We start from the raw sequence: 27,601 nt of genomic DNA, 5'->3' as shown, positions 1-27,601 counted from the left end.
GCTGGTCTCTATATATAGACCCTTGTAGTATGTAGAGGACGGAGGGCTGGTCTCTATATATAGACCCTTGTAGAGGATGGAGGGCTGGTCTCTCTATATAGATCTTCGTAACCATACCTACATTTAATATGGAGAAAATGTTACAGCTACATTTGCACCACATACACTAGCTGGTCTTGTAGGAACTTTCCATGTCATAAATTTCAACCATTTGGATCCTCTGCTTCAATTACAAATAAGAAAAGTAGAATTCCCAGTAAAAAATATTTTATTTTCAGTGTATACCAATAAATTGTGGCAAAATATACTACACAATTAAACCTCAAAGTAAAAATCCCAGGTGGTAACAATCATGTATATTTTTTAATTTACCGGTAAAGTATAGATTTAGAGTGCTGAGAGAAGGCTTTAATTTTAACTGCTATTTGTTCATAGCTAGATACACTGTATATCAAATCTATGGTAATAATGCATGTACACGTATATCCTTGTAAACATGTATACACCCAGTGTGCATATTGATAAGTCAGATAGTATAAAAGGGTTCTGTATGGACTGTTTAGAAAGTCGTTTGAAAGTCGTGGTTGTCGAGTCGTTGCAGAACAATTATTGAAGCCCTCTTTCGAACTTTCAAGGGAGATAATTTTTCCAGAACACCAGCCTAACTGTAGTTTTTAAAATTTTTATTTTGAGATACACACAGTCACTCATGATAAAACAGTACCTCACCCATTCCAATGCCAGACTAAAGGAAACTCAAACTATAGCTCTCTGAACATATATAAATTATTAAGGGTAAGACAATGCCTCAGCCATTCTAAAGCCAAATTTAAGGTGTTTTATTTTTACTGGTTGTACATTAGCGTGAATCAACAGAAGACTGTTGTTTTTACAGGGCCTGATACACTAGAAAACAAAAGTATTTTTATAGCAGTACTCCAGTGTCGGACATGTAACTGATATTGTAAATGCTACAACCAACATAAAACACACAAGAGTGTGCTTCATCAAGAAAACTATCTCGCTGATTCTCCAATGAAAATATAAAAAAGGCGAAACAGAAATTCCCAACTGCATTCGAACTCACAACATCAAGATTCTCGGACTCGTACCTCTCAACTATCAATATCTATTGGGTATTTGAATCATGAACAAATTATATAATCTTATTCAAAATCGGGAAAATGTCAGTGTAGTTAACCTTCTAACGCAAGATGTCGCCATTTTAGAATATATAGCTTTTAAAAAAATTGTCTTCCAGTCCCCAAACTATTTATAACTAGGAACCGGTAATTTTGTCTAATAGGGGTCTATAACAAAAAACACATTAGGGGGTGGTATGGTAGACCTTGAATATCATTATTACAAACAAAATTACCAGTTCCTGAGTTTATAGTTTGTTTACAGGAACCCAAGTTTTTATTATATCGATATATTTCAAAACGTCGAGTGCCTGTGCCCTATTAGTAGAAATATGTATTAGTAAATGATTTCTTAGAAAAATTGTGGTCTGATGAACAAATCACCAACACAGGTCAATATAAAAAGAAATTGTACACGCATGCCCTTAATGAAATCAAACTGACACAGTGAATAAACACCAAAACCCAATCATTCCTCCCCACAAGTCTGACCCTCTGTAAATCTTAATCTATCCACATTATTTCACAAAACCCAATCGTTCCTCCCCACATGTCCACCCCTCTATAAATCTCAATTTATCTACATTATTTCACAAAACAGTGACAGCAACAACAAATGCATATAAAGATATCACAAACCAATTCATGATGGTTAAAAGAGATGAACTACCTGTACATAATGTAACAACACGCACATTTTGAAGCCCTCGATATCAGTTTCCGTGTGTACTCTCAATAGTAAAAAACACATCATCTTATAATCTCTACAGTTATTCTGATTCAAGTGAAGACTTTTTTAAAATCTTAGTCAGTATCACCGATTTACCTTTATATACATATCACACAAAAAAAGGATTTGCAGCGAACCAGTCAAAACAAAAGTAACAATAGTAATGTACAAGGGAGATTAAGGCATGCAATTTCATGCTCTGTGGACACCTCCGAAACACGGAGCTACTTGGTCCATCTCGCTGGGAAGTTGTCTTATAAATCACAGAATATAAATGTGACTCAATATATAACACTTGGCATATACGTTCTTAATAAAAGGTTTGCATATACAGATAAAAGAAACATTTGATTATAGTACTTGAAATAAGTAACAACACATAGGATAATTATGAGGACTATGACAGCTGTGTATTATGCTCAAAGTGGAACATGTACATCAAAACAGAAATCTGTAGTCAGGATTTTCTAAGTTTGAGATCCAATGAAAATGGGAATGTACAAATTCATACATGATATGTTTGATCATTGCTAACAGGAATTACATTGAGCATGTGGCTCATTCAAAATGAGAACCTGAACATAGGAAAAAATACATGATAAATATCATGAACAAGGTGATAATACTTAAAACACAAAGCGATAATACACCACAAAAAGGCAATACCTCTACATGTAAATATCCCAATTAAATACAGCGAAACCTGTCTAATCCGACATGCACAGAGATGACTTTTTTTGGTCAGAATAGACAGTCTAAAAATGAAAAAACGAAGTTGAGAATGAATGACCAGTGAAACGGATTACACAGGCATCGGAATAGGCAGTTTTCACTGTAATATACATAGGTGTCAGATTAAGCAGTTTTCACTGTACATAAACTGGTTTACCACTTCTAGCGATTGATCTACCGTTAATCTAAAATAAGTACCCATACAATCTAACAGGCAATGAACACAAAAAGGAATTGTGGGACTAAATAATGTTATCTGAGACTAAGAAAACCAACAATCAAAATGGAAAATCAAAAAAAAATATGTGAAGAAGTTGTATCAACTAAAGAGTCATCAAAACCTCAAGTAAAATGATTATAATTAACATGAATATAATTCACTTAGTCTACCAGGTATATTCTTAACCCATAAAACAAAATCAAAACCAACATTTTCAGGTCTTTGTTAATATTTGTATTCATTAGGATTTCCCACAATAATATATATCTATACAGTATGGATACATTCTAGGGTCAAGGTCACTGCTATGCAATTCAACTGTGATGTCATAGCATGAACCATAACATTCTTGAAAGAAAAGACGCACTTCTGTGTCTCGGACTAAAAACTGAGCCTCTACACGACAAAATATTGTTCCATATTGGTCAAAACTGTAAATATGACATGAAGCATCATGATGCACACATCTGTATGATATAGATACAGCTGGAATGTGATTTGATCACATAACTATCTATATTTTGTAGATGCTTAATAAAATGATACCTTGTTTCTTAATAACATACAGTACCAACCAGACCCATCCTGACACCCAAGCAGTCCCAGAAAGCAGTCTCAGGGACTGCTCTTTCAAAAAGTGGGAAAGCACTCCCAGTGGTCCCAGGGACTGCTTTGTTCAGCTAAGTGTGAATGAATCACGTAATGTTATGATTGACAAGAAAGCCCCACCCACTGTGTATTCAGAATATACACAAATCATTTCAGTAGTTTTATCACCGCTTACTGACGCACTTTCACTAGAGAACTTGAGAAAATAATGGATGGAAAGAGAATAACAAGAATATCTCCCTACATTCGGCGAGACAATGCTAGCAATAAGTAACCCATATCTTACCAATCATTTACAAATTAAAAATACGTGTACACGTAGGTGGAAAGCAGTTTTTGCTTGTTTAATAAGACGATAAGTGAATAAATCATTTAGGCGACTTTAAACATATTTATTTCAATAACCCAGTCAAGAAATAAATATAATTAGGCTACATAATTTTCAGAACCCAAGATACACTACACATGTATGAAATATTTAAAAAATAAATAATGAATAACAACAACAAAATTACCTGATAGAACATGGACGTCAATTGGTTTTACGTTGTGAAATTGTGGTTATTAGACTGATAAACTCTGCATGTATCTTTTTTCACTCGTATTCATAAACGATCATTTTGTTATAAATTCATGAAAAAGTGTCAAACAAGTATTTTGAATATGTGCTGTTTTCATGTATAATGTATTGTTTTTCTCTTTAGTTACATTGTAAGTCATTTATCTTTGATTTCGACTACTGTATTAACGCGCTCCAGTGATTATCGACAATGTTTATTGTTAATCTCACTGTCAGCTTAGCTCCTCCCACTAGTTATTTTAACCCCGCCTGCTGGGACCGCTGCGACTGCTTTTCAGTTTTTTTACTGGGACTGCTAAGCAGTCCCAGAAAGCAGTCCCAAGGACTGCTCTGGGACTGCTTTTTGTCAGGTTGGGTCTGGTTGGTACTGTACATAAAAATTGCCTCTCATACACATATATACACCATGTACACATTCAAACTCTACTCCAAACTAAGTATAATCTGTGATAATATCAACTGAAAAACTTCACAATGAGAAGCTTTCATTTACAGCAAAGAAACCAATCTAGGGTGTATCAAGGAACAGGTGCCCCAGCGTTAGTGTTCAATGTCTAGGATATTAAACAAACTTCACTTACAGAACATGCATGCTAGAAAGGTTCAACCTCTCATAGTTTCAAATTTCTTGCTCTGCAAGCAACACATATTTCAAATGAAAACGTACAGATAAGCACAATTCAAGTTTAAACACATAATAAAATTTCTGGTCATCACTTTCTGTCTTGAAAAGAAACCCGGACAAAACCCTCTGGATGTGCTAACTTATAAATTCCGACATTTTTCTCACTGCCATCGGTGAAATAATTCGCCATCAAAAAACCAAAATGCAGGTGACTCAAGATAACCAAGGGACCTTGATAAAAATTCAAGAGGTCACAAGAGATCAAAGGTTGAATTCAATATTAAGGCCTGACCTTTCTTTAGTATATTCACAACATCCTGGGATAATTTTTTTATTAGCATGTCTCAGAATTATTTTTTTAAAACTACAGACTCCTTGTAAGTCAACACAAACCTTTAAATATTAAATGGCTTCATACAACAATTCAGTTGTCATCAATATAAACAATCATCTACACCCCCTCCCCCCCAATGAAGCACAGATTTAGGATTAAAACTGACCAATAAAAGAATTATCTTCCCAAAATAGATCTGATGGTGTTGTGTTGCCTATGTAAACACCCACCCAGGTAAAGTGCAAACAGAATTTTTTTTATACATTATGTGTACGCCACCAACACTTTCAGATATCGAAAGTGAAAACACTAAAACATACATGTATGTTTAATGGCACCCAAATTTTAGTATGAGAGGTAATGAGTAAATTTGCTTAGTTACATGGAGAGAAAAAAATGGGACTGTGATGTCACTTCAGGAAATCAAAATCTTAAAAAAAAATCTAAGTGTGAGCCATCTTGAGTCACCTGTGTAGATACTGAAATTGACAAACACACTGCACCAGCCATTATTCACAGTGGTAAATGTCCAAATGTTTGTTTTCACCATACCCTCATAAAGTAAATGAAGTACATATACGTCTATACACGGACTAAACTTGTCAATTATTAAGATTGATTTCCATTTTCATCATGTAATGATAAAAACTTAATGACATACAACACCAAGTATAAAAAAATAAATACACAGTAAAATCACAAAAAGGAATTCCGAGTGCCGTCAATGACCTGAGTAATAGATGAAGGCGGTCCTATTTTCCCCTCAGTATGTGAATTGTCCCCCCTTACATTTTATTATCCAGTCTCCTCTTCAATGCATCAATACTATTCACACCCTTATTATCCTCCTCCCCCTGCAAAGATAAAACATCTCCACTAATCCAACCGTAGCTTCGACATTACTGGTCGTAAGAATGTTTGTAAATATAAAAACTCATCGATGACAGATAAAACTGCAAAATTAACATAGTCTATACATTTGAACAATTCTGATTCAATTTTAGAATTGCGAACACAATATAATAAATCAATAAAAAATTCATTTTCATCAATATTAATCTGAATACATCGATAATGTTCAACTTCACTATTAAAACAAAATTGCTACGTATAGCCATATGTCCCCCACCACAAAAAAAGTTGAAGCACAAACGTCCCATTACTCCTGTAAAATTCGAAGATTCAAGCTTGCGGTGGTATATGGTAAGCACTTTTGAGCGTACATAGTGTATGAAAAGGGTGCTATATAAATATGGTATTATTATATGGTGAACTACATTTTGTGATTTTAACAATCTTGCAAAATTTGAACAAAATGATTGTCATTCCTGATTTAAATGATTAACAGTGATTGCCAATCCTGATTTAAATGATTAACAGTGATTGCCATCCCTGATTTAACAGTGATTGTCATCCCTGATTTAAATGATTAACAGTGATTGTCATCCCTGATTTAAATGATTAACAGTGATTGCCATCCCTGATTTAAATGATTAACAGTGATTGCCATCCCTGATGTAAATGATTAACAGTGATTGCCATCCCTAATTTAAATGATTAACAGTGATTGACATCCCTGATTTAAATGATTAACAGTGATTGCCATCCCTGATATAAATGATTAACAGTGATTGCCATCTCTGATTTAAATGATTAACAGTGATTGCCATCCCTGATTTAAATAATTAACAGTGATTGCCATCCCTGATTTAAATAATTAACAGTGATTGCCATCCCTGATTTAAATAATTAACAGTGATTGCCATCCCTGATTTATATAATTAACAATGATTAGATTACAGCTCTGTGGTGTCAGTTTTATCTCCTTAAACAGTGGTACTACAGTTATTAATGGCCATTATTAATGAAACAGCAAACCAATGGATGTTAAAGATAAAACCAATGGGCATTCAGAAACAGCAAATTCTCTCCACAATTAATAATCATGATCAGGGACTGTAACCTTTTGTCTTGGTTAAGTTCCACCTCCTCAAATTACCTTTCCATCATCAGATTACCTCCACCTCCTATCTTATATATGACACTAAATCCCATTTCCCTTGCTTGTCATAAGAGGCGACTAAATGGGGCAGTCCTTTGGATGAGAACACAAAAACTGAGGCCCCATGTCGTAGCAGGTGTGGCACGATAAAGATCCCTCCCTGCTTAAAACCCTTAAGCGCCGAGCATAGGCCTAAATTTTGCAGAACGTCACGTCTCAATGAGTGAAAAATTCTCAGGCAGGACATTAAACAATACACAATCAATCACACTGCTGATACAAAACCCAGAGCAAATGTAACTAACAACAAACTGCTGTGTGAACGACAATCCCACTGTCTAAATGTGACCAACAACAAACTGCTGTGTGAACGACAATCTCACTGTCTAAATGTGACCAACAACAAACTCCTGTGTGAACGACAATCCCACTCTCTAAATGTGACCAACAACAAACTGCTGTGTGAACGACAATCTCACTGTCTAAATGTGACCAACAACAAACTGCTGTGTGAACGACAATCTCACTGTCTAAATGTGACTAACAACAAACTGCTGTGTGAACGACAATACCACTGTCTAAATGTGACTAACAACAAACTGCTGTGTGAACGACAATCTCACTGTCTAAATGTGACCAACAACAAACTGCTGTGTGAACGACAATCTCACTGTCTAAATGTGACTAACAACAAACTGCTGTGTGAATGACAATCCCACTGTCTAAATGTGACTAACAACAAACTGCTGTGTGAACGACAATACCACTGTCTAAATGTGACCAACAACAAACTGCTGTGTGAACGACAATCCCACTGTCTAAATGTGACTAACAACAAACTGCTGTGTGAATGACAATCCCACTGTCTAAATGTGACTAACAACAAACTGCTGTGTGAACGACAATAACACTGTCTAAATGTGACTAACAACAAACTGCTGTGTGAACGACAATAACACTGTCTAAATGTGACCAACAACAAACTGCTGTGTGAACGACAATCCCACTGTCTAAATGTGACTAACAACAAACTGCTGTGTGAACGACAATACCACTGTCTAAATGTGACTAACAAACTGCTGTGTGAACGACAATCCCACTGTCTAAATGTGACTAACAACAAACTGCTGTGTGAACGACAATACCACTGTCTAAATGTGACCAACAACAAACTGTTCAACACACTGTTGTGTAAACAACAATACCACTGTCTAAATGTGACTAACAACAAACTGCTGTGTGAACGGCAATACCACTTTCTAAATGTGACTAACAACAAACTGTTCAACGCACTGTTGTGTAAACGACAATACCACTGTCTAAATGTGACTAACAACAAACTGCTGTGTGAACGACAATCCCAACGTCCAACTGACATTCTTTGACGAGTATAGCACACCATATGGTCTAAAGTAAATTCTGTACCAAGCCAAGAATTAGCTCCTGATTCACGTCCAATCCCCCTCCAAAAACAAATGTTTGTAGGTTTGTAATACGTCATCCTAACAAAACCTCGTCCTGCTTTCATTGTAGGAGTGGTCAATGTTTGTAATACGTCATCCTAACAAAACCTCGTCCAGCTTTCATTGTAGGAGTGGTCAATGTTTGTAATACGTCATCTTAACAAAACCTTGTCCTGCTTTCATTGTAGGAGTGGTCAATGTTTGTAATACGTCATCTTAACAAAACCTTGTCCTGCTTTCATTGTAGGAGTGGTCAATGTTTGTAATACATCATCCTAACAAAATCTTGTCCTGCTTTCATTGTAGGAGTGGTCAATGTTTGATGATTAGTTTACTGACTGTAGGAGTGGTCAATGTAGGAGTGGTCAATGTCTGATGATTAGCTTACTGACTGTAGGAGTGGTCAATGTCTGATGATTAGCTTACTGACTGTAGGAGTGGTCAATGTAGGAGTGGTCAATGTCTGATGATTAGCTTTCTGACTGTAGGAGTGGTCAATGTCTGATGATTAGCTTACTGACTGTAGGAGTGGTCAATGTCTGATGATTAGCTTTCTGACTGTAGGAGTGGTCAATGTCTGATGATTAGCTTACTGACTGTAAGAGTGGTCAATGTAGGAGTGGTCAATGTCTGATGATTAGCTTACGGACTGTAGGAGTGGTCAATGTAGGAGTGGTCAATGTCTGATGATTAGCTTACTGACTGTAGGAGTGGTCAATGTCTGATGATTAGCTTACTGACTGTAAGAGTGGTCAATGTAGGAGTGGTCAATGTCTGATGATTAGCTTACTGACTGTAGGAGTGGTCAATGTAGGAGTGGTCAATGTCTGATGATTAGCTTTCTGACTGTAGGAGTGGTCAATGTCTGATGATTAGCTTACTGACTGTAGGAGTGGTCAATGTCTGATGATTAGCTTACTGACTGTAGGAGTGGTCAATGTCTGATGATTAGCTTACTGACTGTAGGAGTGGTCAATGTCTGATGATTAGCTTACTGACTGTAAGAGTGGTCAATGTAGGAGTGGTCAATGTCTGATGATTAGCTTACTGACTGTAGGAGTGGTCAATGTCTGATGATTAGCTTTCTGACTGTAGGAGTGGTCAATGTAGGAGTGGTCAATGTCTGATGATTAGCTTACGGACTGTAGGAGTGGTCAATGTAGGAGTGGTCAATGTCTGATGATTAGCTTACTGACTGTAGGAGTGGTCAATGTCTGATGATTAGCTTACTGACTGTAAGAGTGGTCAATGTAGGAGTGGTCAATGTCTGATGATTAGCTTACTGACTGTAGGAGTGGTCAATGTCTGATGATTAGCTTACTGACTGTAGGAGTGGTCAATGTAGGAGTGGTCAATGTCTGATGATTAGCTTACTGACTGTAGGAGTGGTCAATGTAGGAGTGGTCAATGTCTGATGATTAGCTTTCTGACTGTAGGAGTGGTCAATGTAGGAGTGGTCAATGTCTGATGATTAGCTTTCTGACTGTAGGAGTGGTCAATGTCTGATGATTAGCTTACTGACTGTAGGAGTGGTCAATGTCTGATGATTAGCTTACTGACTGTAGGAGTGGTCAATGTCTGATGATTAGCTTACTGACTGTAGGAGTGGTCAATGTCTGATGATTAGCTTTCTGACTGTAGGAGTGGTCAATGTAGGAGTGGTCAATGTCTGATGATTAGCTTACTGACTGTAGGAGTGGTCAATGTCTGATGATTAGCTTTCTGACTGTAGGAGTGGTCAATGTCTGATGATTAGCTTACTGACTGTAAGAGTGGTCAATGTAGGAGTGGTCAATGTCTGATGATTAGCTTTCTGACTGTAGGAGTGGTCAATGTAGGAGTGGTCAATGTCTGATGATTAGCTTACTGACTGTAGGAGTGGTCAATGTCTGATGATTAGCTTACTGACTGTAGGAGTGGTCAATGTCTGATGATTAGTTTACTGACTGTAGGAGTGGTCAATCTTTGATGATTAGCTTACTGACTGTAGGAGTGGTCAATGTTTTACCTCTGCATCCTTCGCTGGGTCATCATCTTCATCTTCGTAGTCAGCGGCGGGATCCTGTAAAAATCAGACAAACACGTAATAAAAGCCACTCAAATCTTCAAACTTATCAGGTATTTTTTTTTACAGTCCCTGAAACATTTTACTTTCCACTTAAACGGTTAGCAAACAGTGAACAAATGCAAACGGAACGGTGAGTGAACAATGTGTGGACGGTGAACACATTAAACACACACAGTACAAACGCGAGCACAAAGTGAAAGGTGAGCACACAATCAACGATTTATTCGGATAGTCTTGGATGTTTTCCTTGTACTGTACTTATTTCATAACCAGGTAAGAGTGAAAGATGTGTATACTGAAACAAGGAATAAAAGTTGTAGAAATCGACATCACGAGACTCCACGCTATATAGTTTTATTGTGACATCACGAGACTCCACGCTATATAGTTTTATTGTGACATCACGAGACTCCATGCTATATAGTTTTATTGTGACATCACGAGACTCCACGCTATATAGTTTTATTGTGACATCACGAGACTCCACGCTATATAGTTTTATTGTGACATCACGAGACTCCACGCTATATAGTTTTATTGTGACATCACGAGACTCCACGCTATGAAGTTTTATTGTGACATCACGAGACTCCATTAAACGCTATATAGCTTTATTGTGACATCACGAGACTCCATTAAACGCTATATAGCTTTATTGTGACATCACCAGACTACATTAAACGCTATATAGCTTTATTGTGACATCACCAGACTACATTAAACGCTATATAGCTTTATTGTGACCACTAACCAGAAGTAGTTAATAAATAAAGATGCATACACAAAATATGATACATCTCATTATTCTCTACATGTATGTACTGTTACCTGCACATTGCATAGTTTTGTATGCATGTTTCTTACAAGATATATACTGTACATTTATTTATTATGATAAGAAAATAATTAACAATTGAAGAAGTTGTTTAGCATCTTTAACAATGATTATTCAAAACTTATAGCACCAAATGTCAAAATGTGTTCGCATTTTAAAGATCAGTCCTTTTACTTTGGAGTTCCGAATGACTATACACTGACAAAATACTGAATGAATGGTGAACAAACGCAAATCTGTGAATGGAGAATGGAAAAATGGGAAAGCTGAACGTTTTAAGGACTGTAAAATCATATCAACACATTGGCTATATGTGGTGCTTTTCTTTACATGCAACATTTTGGTATGTACTTATGTACTGATCCAAGGCTTTCAAGTGGGCCCTTATTTTCCTTATTTTTCTACAACAGCCCTTATTTTCCTTCTTTGAGCTTTAGAATCCTAAAAAAGCCCTAGTTTTTTGTTGAAATTCCTACATTTTTAAATTTTGAAAGTTTAAATAAATTTGACATAAAGTAAATGTTGGAATTTATTAAATTTAGTCTTAGTATACTTTCAGAAAATGAATATGTTGATTAAATATACATCTCAGAAGACATCTTGATGGCTATCAGCTATATTCAGCATTGATTGTGAGCCATGGGAGTCCACCTGAATTATATCATGGTTTGTGCTGAATGCCGAATATGGCTGTTGATGACCACTGGTATGATCTTCTGAGTGGGTAATTAGTTTTTGTATTATTGCTCTTGCAAATGGTGAGTAAAACATTTTTTCTTTCCTATTGATTTGTAAATTTAACCCTTATTTTTGTCTAAAAAAATCCTTAAAAAGGTTCTTATTTTTTTGATAATTTTGCCCTAAAAATGGCCCTTATTTTTTGCAAAATGTCACTTGAAAGCCTGTGATCCAATCTAGTGTCCTCTGGAGAAAAGTGGAAGAGCCAGAGTGAAGTGGAAAAACTGGAGAGAAGTGGAAGAGCTGGAGTGATGTGGAAAAACTGAAGAGAAGTAGAAGAGCTGGAGTGAAGTGGAAAAACTGGAGTGAAGTGGAAGAGCCAGAGTGAAGTGGAAGAGCCATAGTGAAATAAAGACATAGTAAATTAGGGTCAGCAGATAAGTGTGGGTTAGGTTTATGTTGATTTGTGACATATTAAAATGAACCTCTCCACAGAGTGTCATCAGATAGTAGCTCACCTCGACCAGTGTCATTTATCTCAGCAGAAAAAACTCTCCAATTTATACCATTAGGTAACAATGAGTTTACTCATAGGCATGGAAAACAGTAGGTCAAGGTAAGATACAATGTCATCCCATCCACACAAGGTCATCTCATCCATACAAAGGTCATGCCATCCACACAAGGTCATCCCATCCATACAAGGTCATCTCATCCATACAAAGGTCATCTCATCCATACAAAGGTCATCCCATCCACACAAGGTCATCCCATCAACACAAGGTCACCCATCCATATAAGGCCATCCAAACATACAAGGTCATCCAAACAGACAACATGTGATTCACAATTCTTCAAGTCTAAACTTTATCCTAAAGCTTAACCAAGTGACAAAAAATGTTTGCATTTACCCAAGAATATGGAAAATATGTACTTGCAGATACTTTTACTTGCAAGTCCATATTGATATAGTGCACTATCAATATTTATGTTATTTTAATTACAGTACAGCATCAATATCTACAGATTTTTCAAATGTAATTTGTTTGTGCTCCACATTACAAACACCTCCCCTTCATGCACTGCATGGTATGGAGGAGAAAGCATGACCATGCAGGAACATAGACATTATGAACTGCACTTTAAGCATTGCGGAAATAGATGGAGAAAAGATTCAACGTCGATGTTATCAATATATGCTACAAAAATAATGACTGTTATACTGAAGTTCCAGTAGGAAAGTGAACACACCCTGATTTGATCCAAAACAATTGCTTTAACAAAATAAATTTGAGATTCATGTTTTGATTTCAAGCAATATTTAAACACTAGACAAGTCCTATTATTAACCATTTGAGTACTAACAATTACCAACAGGACATGTTTTTTAGCATTACTATTGGTACATGTACCCAAGAAACATTCAATGTGTGCTGGGGCTATTAAGATCTACATGTAATAATGGAGCAAATGTTTGTGAAATGCTAAAAAGAAATTGCGAAAAATTGACATTAACAAAAACTATTGCCATATCAGAAATTAATCCTTTGCCAAAAAATTATTAAGTAATTGACTTGTGATAACAAGATTACTCTGTAAAACGTCGAGGTGAGCTAGAACACAAATATGACTGGGTGAGATGCTAAACTTTACTACCTTGTGCGAGATGCTGCAAAAAGGGAGAACACTCTTACAGGAAATCCTCATCAGTAGCAATTTATCAATGTTACTACAAATTACACATGCAACATTTTATAACACAACTAATTTGACTGTAAATCCACCCAGCATGCAATATTATGTGAATTAATCATGAAAATAGTTTTGGTTCATGTATGGCAACCATGGTATCTTATGAAATTGTCCCAGAAATTTATATTTTAGACGATTTTCAAAGCGCTAATTAAATAATCATAAATTTTGTGATGTCATATTCCAATACTTTCAGTTTCTGACTATTCCAATGTGGTAATAACTATATTCACATTAAAAAAAAACCCCAGATTATTCAATTTGAGGACCAAAGGCTCCATTGTTACACTTAGTTCCTTGACACAGACTTCTCATCTTAAAGTTTTGAAAAATTTGAATATATCTGTTATAAATTCTAATTATCTATCAGTGGGATTTTCCCCTATATAATTGGTACACCATTCCCAATGCCAAATACAAAAAAAATTTCTTTGAAAAAAAATGCCCAGTAACAAACTGCTATTCCTTAGTACTTCTCAACTCATAATTCACTTTGCATGAAACATTGTACAAATTAACTAATTTCTTCACTTCCTCTTAAATAGAAAGTAGAGGGCAATAAAGTGGTGGTTGTGTTGTAAAATTGTAAACCATAAATACTTCTTTATTCTTTAAAATATGGTTTATTCAGTGTTAATTTCAAAACAAATGCAATTTGTTGAAATGAAAGAAAATTCCCAATTGTTCTATTTTGATGCTATTTTCCTCAACAGAATGTGTATGTTGGTACCATTTCCATACGGTCAGTGGAAAAACAAGCTGTCAACAGAGCCCCTAAATAAACTCTGACCAGACTGTATACATGTGGGTGTAGTAAGGATTACTTTTATATAACTTCACTATACCTAGTTTCGCTGCCCTGCGCCAGGTTTGTTCGGTTTTTAGTATGGATTACTTTTATATAACTTCACTATACCTGGTTTTGCTGCCCTGCGCCAGGTTTGTTCGGTTTTTAGTATGGATTACTTTTATATAACTTCACTATACCTGGTTTCGCTGCCCTGCGCCATGTTTGTTCGTTTTTTCTAGCAGGTTTTGCTGTTTAGGTTTTTTGTCATTGGCATTGTCATCAATGTATTCCTCTTCTCCCTCAATATCATTGTTATTCTGTCTCAACTTCTCAGCCTGCTTGGTTTTCTCTAATTTTTTCACTTCATCTACAGGCTTCTCATTATTCTTCATTTCAACTACATTGTTTCCAACGTTCATTAATCTAACTTTCGCAGAAGGCAGAACCTGTTTAATCCCCTCACCAACTACTGCATTCTTAATGTTAAAATTCTGTGAGTTGTTTGTTCTAAACATAATCAGACCTGTGTTGGGATCAGGCTGTCCTCCTGGGGGTTTAGTCACACCTGTAAAACAGAAGAATATTTAGGCTATACTCCATTATTGCACACTTAAGTTCCATATAAACTACCACTGGCTTGGATTTCTCCAAAAAATATCAAACTTAAGTTTAAGATTTCTTTTATTTTAGCAGTCAAAATTTGTGTAAAATCTTGAACTCAAGCCCAAATTTCAACTTAAGTTTATTTTGAGAAATCCAGGCCATATTCTTATGCCACTGGGTGCTGAATAATTTTTTCTTCTCGGTTGGACAACATTTCATTCATGTAATACAATTCTGGATCCAAACCAGAAGATTTAGGGGTGTGTGTGTCATTTCCTGGATATTTCTGGATCCAAACCAGCAGATTTAGGGGGGATATGTCATTTCCCGGATATTTCTGGATCCAAACCAGCAGATTTAGGGGGGGGGGGGTGTCATTTACAATTCTGGATCCAAACCAGCAGATTTAGGGGTGTGTCATTTCCTGGATATTTTTCATGAAGCAATTAAAACAGCCATTTTCAACCTCAATTTTTACATTTAAAATTGAAAACAGGGACAATTTTTCTTACAATTGTGTATGTATAATTGTTTCCATTCAATATTATCATAACACACACACACACATATTTATAAATATTATAACTATCTTCAATCTGACACATGTATATGAGCATATTTTGAAAACGGTAATCTATTCATCACATTTTGGTAGCAAGTTAAACAAGAGGTACTGTGAGCAATGCTCAGTAAGAATACCCCAGGCTTACCACAATCTCCCAAATGGTGTTGGTAATAGGTATAAACTACCTCTTTTCTGAGTGTAAAAAACAAATGGCATGACAAACCGAACCATATTGCTACTTCGATGTCCAATGCACGTGACCTTTGACCTTTTGACCCTAAAATCGATAGGGAACATCTTCATCCCATGGGTAGTCCATATATATGATATGGTGACGGTAAGTGGAAAGGATAATGCTTTAGAGCCCGGAAACCATTGCGTCTACAGACGGACGGACAGACAGACGGACAACCCAATTCCAATATACCCCCCACAACTTGTTGCGGGGGGTATAATAATTCAAACATTGCTCTCATCAACACACTGGGAACGGGCCATGTCTTGTTGGGAACTCCTGTACGGTATGGTTTTTGCAAACCAGAATCTTGTGAAATTTTGAATATTTATTGCAGGTAGGTGCTTAAGGACAAAGGGAGACAACCCAGAAGTGAGAACATGGATTATGGACAGCAAAGACTCCAAACAGCCCCATACTAGGGCTGGGACGATTCATGGTTAGCTCGATTCGGTTCGGTTTCGATTCAGAACAGCACAGTTCAGTTATTTTCGATTCAGTTCATGTTAGGTCCAATTTATCTAATGACACCACAAAAATTAACATTTTTAATGAGTAGCATATTTGATTTGATTTTATTCAAGTTATATAACTATATGTCATCATTTGTAAACATAATATCTATTTATAATGGCATTTTATAACTTCGAAAGAAAAAAGAAAACACTGACAGTCTATTAAGATTTGTTATATTAATATGCTGCATAAGTTGGATTATTAAACAAATCTATAGTGAATCTAAAATATATATGATACTGTTTTCATTGATATGTAAAAATTCAACAATTCTATCAATTGAGAGTCTTTGAAAATCTCTCCTTTATTGATTTACTTCTCTCATATTAACTGTCAAATCTGTGACATTACCTATGATGTTGATTTCACTCCACCACTGACAGAAATGCTATTTGTCATGTAAAAATAAACTGCAATGATCTTACGAACAGTGCTCGAGCTGGGGTTCGCCATTTTCGCCAATGGCGAATTTTTTTCAAAAATGACGAAAAAAATTGAAAGTCGCGAAAATCCTTTTTGCAATAAATTGTATTTTTAATCCTTTGTCAGTGACACATTATCGCCTGTTTATGCAGTCAAAATCTGTTTATTCAGTCAACGCGTGCGACCAGAAATCTCGCGTCGCTCCAGTGCACACAGAGCTGGTCACAGCCTCAGGTAATTTATGGCTGCAAAAAAGTCGGTGATTATGTAATAAAGTACATCGGACAGCTGTTTACCCTGCTGTGGTCAATTGTTTAACATTTAAAGTCTTATTCATTATCGTGTTATCATCTCCACATTAATGTCAATTCTTAACCAGAGAACCGACCGGTAATTAAATTGGCCATATTATTGTGTATAATGTATATCTGAATACATCAATTGTTTGTTTTTGCGGCCAAACTCGTTGATTACAAGATTTTGATTTTGATGTGTTTGATTTTAGTTCGAATATTTCATAAACAATGCGGTCGGTCACCATTGATATGGACATAGCAATTTTAATAAATAATTTTCTTTGAAGTTCGGTGTGCAACAGTATAAAAATGCTAATCTCATAATAATATGCACCCCATTCTATTTTGACACTAAACTTGTAGCTTCTGACCCTAGTCAGTCTAAAATTAAAAAAATATCTATGTTTGGCTTTACAGTCAACACCACCTCCTCAAACATCTGATTCTGTCCAAATTGCAAAATCTTCCATACAAAAACGGAAATTTAATAGGGAATGGTTGAGATACAACTCTAAATTGGGCTTGATGTTTTGTGACATCTGCATTTCGGCCAATGTACACAATGTTTTCACTGAGGGGTGTAGCATCATGAAGTTTATATCTATATGATTTATTGTCTGAATTTTGATTTCCATAATAGAATTTATCAAACAAATCAACTTCTTATTATTTCAGAAAGAAATGTTTAGGTATGGTAGCTGGATATGATTAAGTAATGTAACTGATTCAAAATGCTAAAATAAGTGTAATGAATAAAATAATATATAATATGATGGAAATAATTGTAAAGAATGTGATTATTTGTGCTGTGCCACTCCCCGAAAAAGTGGCGAAAGGGAATTCTGGTCCAGTGGGAGCACTGCTTACGAACCATATTCTGTTGGTATCTGAGTGGTGAAAATGCTAACTCTCAACACAGTAGTGATTTAAATCTCTGTTGCATAAAAATCTACATGTTCTGCACATCACTCGGATGCCATATTTGTTGTTTTGGTGTATATAAAATCTAAACCGAACCGAACCGAAATCCGGAATTTGTAATCGGTGCATCGAATGGTATGAATCGCGATGCACCGATACACTGTGGATGTAAACCCCATCATAATTATGTAACACTGTAACTGTACATCATTTTATATGCAGGTGTAAATTTGGGTGATTTTTCATCCTCATATATCAAATAATTTTGGCAGTCATGCAGTTACAAATCATAAAAAACTGATAACCAGTGCTGTGTTAATTACTTATCTATAAAACTTTTGCTGTAATCAGAAACAGATAACATAACGTTTGACATAAGAACTGCTGTGTAGTGTTGTCGTGTGTATCATGACTGCAGTCACATTTGCATGCAAATTTAGTTAATAAAGATTTGGCAGCTTGTCTTTGATACTAATCAGCTACAAGTCAAAACTATCACTCTGCAGATTTTATCCACTGTACAAAATTTTCTGCAGTTACTGTATGGTTTTTGATCAAATTTGGTATACAATATTTTCTGTAGTGTGATTTTGGATAAAATCCGCTATACAGTATTTTCTGCAGTGTGGTTTGGATAACATCTGCTATACAGTATTTTCTGCAGTGTGGTTTGGATAACATCTGCTATACAGTATTTTCTACAGTGTGATTTCTACCTTTTGAAGCTGTTGCATTCTGGTTTCCTCCTTTACTTCCAACTGATCCCAGTGAACTCCGAGTTGCATTGGACTTTGATCCACTCTCTGGACTCTTGGTGACCTTACCCTTCTCAGCTGACTCAACATATTCCTTGCTACCACCTCGGATCTTTACATCTAGTATAGAACCAGTTGCCGGTTTTCCCGGTTTCTTGGTGGTAGTTTTGTTTTGACCCGGTTGACTGGTAGTAGGCCGTGATCCTTTGATCAGTGGCGACTTATCTTGAGAGGACCCCTGGAGTGACCCATCCTTAGGAGTTTCACCCTCTGACTTTTGATTGCCTTGTCTGCAATGAACATCCATGATTGAGCATCACTATAAAACTTGGACTGTCTCATTCCATACGTCATGTCACACACTACACCTTAACCATGTCGTGTAATATATGTCATGTCGGAAGCACACCTTAAACATGTCATGTAATGTATGTCATGTCGGAAGCACACCTTAAACATGTCATGTAATATATGTCATGTCAAATAGTACACCTTAAACAAATCGTAGCATATACATCATGTCAAAGAGCACACCTTAAACATGTCGTATTATATACACCATGTCAAATAGTACACCTTAAACACATCGTATAATATATATCATGTCAAAGAGCACACCTTAAACACATCGTATAATACACATCATGTCAAATAGTACACCTTAAACATGTCGTATAATATCATGTCAAAGAGCACACCTTAAACATGTCATATTATATAAATCATGTCAAAGAGCACACCTTAAACACATCGTATAATATACATCATGTCAAAAAGCACACCTTAAACATGTCGTATTATATAAATCATGTCAAAGAGCACACCTTAAAGGACACATCGCATGTTTCTGAACTTTTAATTTTTTCAGCAAAATTAATTCATTTCATGCCTAAAACTACTTTACATATGTTTTAAATGAAACAGTCTGCGTAGTTTTCGAGTTTGATAGCAATGAAATTCAAATCTTGCGATATGCATATTTTCATCGACATTTTACGTGCCATTATCTGTGACGTCATATGAGACCTCGAGCGAGAAGATTTGTGAACAGTTGTTAGCCATTTCATAAACAGAGTAGATTTAATTGACAAAAAAAAACCAATTATCACATTAACGGCTTGTAAATAACACTGCGTTAGGGTATTTTGTGCCGTTTAAGGGTGTACTTGCTGTCAGTACAGAGGATTTGGACAGGTTTTTTTTTCCAATTTTCGAAGGAAGGTATGAGGGACAGGACGTGAAAATTTTTTGTCGGCACAACGACTTTGCCATAAAAAACCAGTAGAATTTGTCCCTGTACCTTTTCAAACAAGCACTTGGACAAAGACGTAGACAAACTGCGAGAAAATGGTTCTATCGAAGCTATGCACTGTTACATATAGAGCTATGGCATATGCTTTCCGTTCTGCTCTCAAATTCAATACACACTCGCACCAACTGACCTTCACCTTATAACAACATATGTATAGTCAGAACTTGTGATTGAAGTTTTTACCAACTGGTAGGTTTAGAAAAGAAATTTAAAGATAAAAGATAATTGAACTTTCAAGTATAAATTATAATAAAATATGATATTTTCCAACTTTGAATTGAATTATAATTAGGCCTAATGCTACCACGCTCCCACTTCCTAAGTAACAACATGTAGATTAAAAAAATAATGATTAATCAAATTGCTTGAATAGAATAATTTAAAAGTATTGTGATTTTCACCATAAATTTGATCATTTTTATTTATTTATTTATCTATTTTGAAATGCACCCGTAACAGTAGGCCTAGTTGTCAATGATGCATAATCGTATCATAATCTAGGCCTATCTAACTTATCCAAAAATAAATCTAATAATAATTGCACTGTTTAATTTAGAAAAGCAACAATGCTAATTACAGTTGTTTAAAGAAATGGCATTATCAAATAGTGTTTAGACAGCGATCTCATGTAAACATTATTTACTTGGAAATGCAGATTTTATACTCGCTTTCCTCGCTACATTTGGGTCGCTATTTGTGTGCATTGGTGGCTAAAAGATATAAACTCGGGAAATTTGTCAACATCGAAATAAATGTTATCCATGGTAAATAAATTAGGCCCCTAAAACCAGAGTTTTCAAAAATATCTAACACTACTTTTACAACAAGTTGATCGACGAAGGTCGCATATGACGTCACTGTATCATGTGACTACCTATCTAATTAACTAGGCGTTTTGAAATCGGGGCTTAGATTTAAGTTCGTATTGTGGCTAATCATCGCAATACTTCAGCGAACGAACTATTACAATTAATTTCTAAAAGCAGAAGGAAGACAAAATGCATATAATTCTGTATACTTTGAAAACACAAGATGTGTCCTTTAAACATATCGTATAATATAAATCATGTCAAAGAGCACACCTTAAACACATCACAAAATATACATCATGTCAAATAGCACACCTTAAACATGTCGTATAATATACATTATGTCAAATCAACTTATCCAGACATGTACAGGCAGCTGTCAACATATCTTATCTTCTTGCAACACGACTTTAGACATTTAATCAGGAAATACATTTAAAGGAGTTGAAGTAACAGTGCAATGTGATGTCTTATTTAGCTTCACCGTGTTTTTTTTCTCCTATCAAACAATTATCAACAACAATAAAATGTACTGAGTGTCAAATAATATCTATCTCAAAATATTCACAAATAATTAGTGTTTTTTGTTCTTTGTGGTAAATCAAATATTTCAATTCTAACTTTAAAGTTAAATAAAATAATTCAGTGTCAATATAGTTGTCCCGTGGGGATCTGGGTTAGAATAGGTCCTCAGTACCCCTTCAGGGCCTTGCTTGTCATAAATGGTGACTAAATGGGGCAGTCCTTCGGATGAGACTGCAAAAACTAAGGTCCCCTGTCACAGCAGGTGTGACAAGACAGAGATCCCTCCCTGCTCAAAGGCTGTAAGCGCCGAGCATTGGCATAAATTTTGCAGCCCTTCACCGGCAATTGTGCCGTTTCCATATGAGTGAAAGATTCTTGAGAGGAACATTAAACAATATACAATCAATCAATCAAAATAGTCATTGAAGGTTTTAACAGAGTACATAAAGGTCACACCCTGTGAACACTTTCTTTGAACTGATCAAGATGGCAGCATCCAGGATAGGACAAAAAAAAACTTTTGTCATAGTACGTCAACTTTGATGGCTTACTTTGACTAACTCTCTGTTATACATGTATTACCATTGAAACTTGCTGTGCTTGCTGTTATAACATAGTATGATTTAAAGCATGTACAAGTGCAAAATTATCCCAATACTAGTATGTAAAACTTTAAGCAATCCCTAAAAACTGGTACAAGTCTTTTTTTTTTTTGTTATCACTGAATGAATGAGGAAGTGACATTGGTAGTAATGTTTGTTTATATCACTGAATGAATGAGGAAGTGACATCTGGTAGCAATGTTTGTTTGTATGCATCACTGAACGAATGAGGAAGTGACATTTGGTAGTAATGTTTGTTTGTATGCATCACTGAACGAATGAGGAAGTGACATTTGGTAGTAATGTTTGTTTGTATGCATCACTGAACGAATGAGGAAGTGACATTTGGTAGTAATGTTTGTTTGTATGCATCACTGAATGAATTAGGAAGTGGCATTTGGTAGTAATGTTTGTTTGTATGCATCACTGAACGAATGAGGAAGTGACATTTGGTAGTAATGTTTGTATGCATCACTGAATGAATGAGGAAGTGACATTTGGTAGTAATGTTTGTTTATATCACTGAATGAATGAAGTCTGACAATTGGTCAGTATTGTTAGTATATACATGTATCATTGAATGAATGAGGAAGTCTGACATTTGGACAGTATTGTTCGTATATATCACTGAATGAATGAGGAAGTCTGAGACTTGGACAGTATTGGCTGCTATGACATTACCTTCCACTAATTTTGTCCTTGAACTCAAAAATATCTACTCCGTTTTGACTCAGACCTTGCAGGACCTGGTAGTAGCCTAGTTTTTCCATCAAGGAGAATAGCTCTCTCCTTTTTTCTGTGCAAACTCTGAAAAAAATCCCAACATATTATTCAAACTAGAGACTGATTCAAAATGTGGCATATTAAATCTTCAAATCCAAGCCTGCAGTACACAACATAGCCCCGCCCCTCCCAAGCTACTCACGCATCACAATTTTGTTGTTTCTCTGTTGGTTTAGAAGATTCAAATTTCTGCACTTTCTCTGTATAACAAAAAAAATTATATATCGTTTAACAATCCTTACAATAATGATGCATATCTGCAGATGTTTTCTCGATCATTGACGATTATAAGTAGATGTGGTCAATCACAATTAACTTAATATCATTGTGTGGATACTTTCGTTAAATTCAGGTATTATCCAATTACAAAATATAATAATGTGTATGTATATTGTATCCAATTAAACCAGCAGTTTGTGTTTCAATAGGTAAATGTTTGTATTTAAATAAAACACACTTGCCTATAATTAAAGGTCTATAAGATTAACTCCTACATTGGTGGCTACACGAGAACACCACAGGTTACAAATGAACCTCAACAAACAAATATCAAAGGCTACAAATGAACCTCAACAAACAAATGTCAAAGGCTACAAATGAACCTCAACAAACAAATGTCAAAGGCTACAAATGAACCTCGTGAGCTACAAATGAACCTCAACAAACAAATGTCAAAGGCTACAAATGAACCTCGTGAGCTACAAATGAACCTTTTGAGCTACAAATGAACTTTATGAGCTACAAGTGAACTTTATGAGCTACAAATGAACATTACGAGCTACAAATGAACTTTATGAGCTAAAAGTGAAATTTATGAGCTACAAATGAACTTTATGAGCTACAAATGAATCTTACGAGCTACAAATGAACCTTACGAGCTACAAATGAAAAATGCAGACGTTTACCTTTGTATGTGGCCAGCTCTTGTTGTATGCCATTTATGTTATCTTCACTTTGTTTCTATAAATAGATGTCATCAACATGTTATTTACTGTGCCGAGACACTCAAGTCATTTTGTTTCTGTCAAAAAATATTTAAAGTGCCAAGATACTCAAGTCGTTCTGTTTCTGCAAGGCTTTGTCACAAGGAATACACATGTGAAATATGAAAGCCCTATCACTAGTAACCATTTAAAAGTTATGACCAAGATTAAAAATTTTCAAAAGCATGTTAAACTCCTAGGTCAAGGTCATGAAAAATGTTCAATATGAATAGAAAGGTCTAATTGCCACAAGGAATACACTATGTGAAATAAGAAAGATAAGTAAGGTAAGAAAGCCAAACTGATGAAATGATCTGATAAAAGGTTTTTTTAAAAGTAGGTCAAACTCCAAGGTCATGAGATCAAAAATGTTGGTATCAAAAGAAAGGTCTTGTCACAAGGAATACACAATATGAAAACCCATGCATAACCATTCAAAAGTTATGGCTAAGGTTAAAAGTTTTTGTGGACATTAGCAGACAGAGTTACATACTAAAAACTATATGCCCCATATCTCTGACTATGGGGGCATAAAAAAGTAGTAACACTTCAAGACTCCTATACAAACCAGGAGCAAGCTTCACAGCAATAGTTCAGCAGTGCATTGTCCATCCAACAGCATTAAAGTGGCTTTTCTTAGTGACTGACTGTCAGCGTAGGAGTTACATCATGTACTTTGTTCGATTTGGAAAATGCTTTACACTGAACTTGTGATATTGATCTAAAATCTCAATAAATGACTTCAAGGAATTGTTCATAGGGGCTACCATACGACATCACATGGCTATTAAATCATCACATTGATTGAAAGTGAGACACAAAACACAATAAGCTAGCTCCATATGTCATCATTGTTAAAAAAAATCTACATAAGAAATCAGTGACAGAGAGGCAGGAAACTGTGTAAGTCATGAAAATACTGCTGACAGAAAAATGTTAAGTCCAGGCAGGACTCAACACTAAAGCATGTCTGACCTCCGACTAGTAAAATGACTTGGTCTGGTCAAGTTTATTTTGTGTCACATCACATGTTAATTAATTGCAGGGTTGGCAAAAAAGTGGTCAATATGAGTATTGACCGGGGCAGTGGTCAATACTGGTTAAAACCGGTCAATAGTGGTTAATACTGGTCGATTGAAAATTATTTGGTCATTATAGTCTGTGTTATTTATTTTAAATGTTTAAGTGACCATTATGGTAAATACTGTTAAGTTCATAACATGCACTATCAGTTTATAATATACTTATAAGTCATAATATTAAATAAATAATGTACAAATGACTGTTGAATTGGGGATGATGTAAAAGTTTCTGTTCAAATTCCTTAGTTTAACAAGAACTATTAGTATTGTTTCATTAATCTTCATTTAACTGTTGAATAAACATTTGCGGGGTGGGGGGGGGGGGGGGGGGGGGGGGGGTTGGGGGGTTGGGGGGTTGGTGATGTTTTCATAATAACAGGCACACTGGTCATCTTTGGTCCCAGCCTATGCTTATTAACACCTGTCAACTCTGCTTCCTGTGCTCAGGTAATGTCCAGCTACCTTTTATTCTTAATCTGCCCAGGTAAATGTATTAAGAGGTCTGTCTCCAATCGTCAAGCTATGCTATAGAACTGTGACCCTCTGGTAGGTACTGAAGATATTTCAGTTAGTTTCAGCAAACCAAATATATTAAACTTATGAAATTACGTTTGATTATCTAATGAAAAATATTAATCAACAATTGATCCATATAATGAAAAGACTTAATTTATCTTTATCTTTGCAAGAAATGTACAAAAATAGGAAAATGGACAGTTTAATCACAAATGACCATTATTGACCACTTGGGGAGTATTGACTGGGACAGTTAAAACCAGGGGCAGTTTTAACCGTCCAACCCTGATTAATTGAAATTTCTATAATACCGTTAATGTTTATCGCAACTTTTCAATCTACAGTACTTATCATGTCTAGCTTCCGTTTTCAATGTCTCAATGGTCTACCCAAAAGTTATTCTTCCTGTCCAGACTACAAGAATGAATTTTAATTTTACATGACATTCGGTCTAGATTTACCAGACCAAGAGTAATTTTTAGTGCATGTTTATTTTGAAAAAAGGAAGTAGTATAATACCAGCATAAAAAAAAACAATACCGGACATTTGATCTGGCTCCCAAACCATAAACTGAGAATATACTTCAGTCTAAAATTTTAAATCCAGCTAACTTTTGAAATAATTTTCATAAATATATAAAATTTAAAGTACATGTTTGCAAATGATTTTTTTTTTTATAATCCTGCACTTTTTTAAACATCTCTGCTATATGAATCATAAGATATATTAAGTAATCAAAACTTTCACTCAAGTCTATTCTCAGTTTATGGTCTTGGGGCCTGGAATTATACAAAATTTTACCACACTGACAATTTTTTTTACCAGAAATGTCAACAAATTTCACATAGTCTGCCTGTCGTGCTCTTTAATGCACTATGCAACTTTTTTTTTTTTTTTTACGACAATTGCATAGTGCATACTGTTGTGTGGCATTTTTTTAGTAAACAAATCTATGAGAATAAATTTGGATTTATTACTAGCTTCCTTTCCGATCAAATATAATGAAATTAATAAACATGTATTTACTAATATATCTATACAGTATACCATTTGCTACCAATTTCCGATTTTGATTTGTTTACACTGATGATGTCACTATTCGACTTTGGACCAGAGTTTGGTTTCTTTGGTGAAAGCAAAAGGGGAGATAAAAAAAAAAACAGAGCATGTTTTAAAGCAAGATCGCATTGAAGACTAGCTGTATGCTAGACTGCTAGTTTGTGCAATCCTGGATAACTAAAGACTATTGTTAAACAAAGGAAAAAAGGAAAACCAACAATGACCAATATGTGCAACAATCAGATTGAATACAGCACAAGTCATTTTCATATGAATATACCTGCTTTATACTGAAAATCATCTCGTATTATATTTTCTCTAAAAATACATGCATTCTCATCATTCTGATGACAGAATGATTTTTGTTAATTGTTCAATACAGGGTATGTCATTTATGGAACTGATATAAAGTAGAAATACATGAAATATAAATGAGGTAAGGTCTAGTGATGTTGAGGTCAGGTCTTAAGTATTAGCTAATTATGTTTTAAAAGTAACATCAATTTTACATGGGAAGGCACATGAATACGGTGCTTTCAGTTTCATGATATACTCACTAGGTTATCAGCTTTACGATATACTCACTAGCTTTGAAGTACAGGATTCCTTTGCACTGCCAATTTCGCCGAGCTCTTTTATCGAAGTTTTCAACTCGAGCTTTTTCTTATTCAGTTCCATTTCTATATCTCTAACTCGGAGCATAGCATTATCGTTTTTCCTCTGAATGTTAATTTTGTTGGATGACACGACCCGTATCTGGTCCTGTAGGTCCGCTACCTCCGCCGACAGCGAGGCATTGCTGGACGAGAGGTTCCAGTAGTTTGCTCCGAGGATAACGAGCGCTACCACGAGCCCCGTGATTAAGAATGGGGGAGATCTCGATTGAGGCCTCATGTTCCCTCGACCATTGGCAGCCATATTAAGTAAAATCAGACGTCAGTACCAAACGAGCTCTGCACTACTTGATAAGTAAATGTTTTTCTTGTTGCGACGTGTAATGTGTTGCGGAAGTCGGCCACCTCAAATAAGCCGTGCGTACCCGGATTTCAGAGAGT

At 35.5% G+C, this 27,601-nt stretch overlaps 1 protein-coding gene across 3 annotated transcripts; it reads right to left on the bottom strand.

Moving 5' to 3' along the window:
- Positions 1-250: 250 nt before the first annotated feature.
- On the bottom strand, positions 251-27,601 carry LOC125649999 (protein GOLM2-like). Of its 3 annotated transcripts, none has more exons than XM_048877925.2 (8): positions 27,132-27,601; positions 23,811-23,865; positions 23,048-23,105; positions 22,804-22,929; positions 18,836-19,164; positions 14,758-15,125; positions 10,446-10,499; positions 251-5,826 (listed from the first exon to the last, which is right to left on the bottom strand). In XM_048877925.2, exons 1-8 carry the CDS (start codon positions 27,462-27,464, stop codon positions 5,758-5,760), a joined length of 1,392 nt encoding a protein of 463 aa, XP_048733882.1. In that variant the 5' UTR covers positions 27,465-27,601; the 3' UTR covers positions 251-5,757. The 3 variants fall into 3 exon arrangements, with proteins under 3 accessions (XP_048733882.1, XP_048733883.1, XP_056023131.1); XM_056167156.1 differs by lacking the exon at positions 251-5,826 and adding an exon at positions 13,675-13,687 and having other exon boundaries at positions 10,459-10,499; XM_048877926.2 differs by lacking the exon at positions 251-5,826 and having other exon boundaries at positions 10,434-10,499.

The sequence above is a fragment of the Ostrea edulis genome, chromosome 5, assembly GCF_947568905.1.
Source record: "Ostrea edulis chromosome 5, xbOstEdul1.1, whole genome shotgun sequence".
NCBI lineage: Eukaryota > Metazoa > Mollusca > Bivalvia > Ostreida > Ostreidae > Ostrea > Ostrea edulis.
The sequence above is the reverse complement of the archived record's forward strand: the minus strand, read 5'-3'. Positions and strand labels throughout refer to the sequence as shown.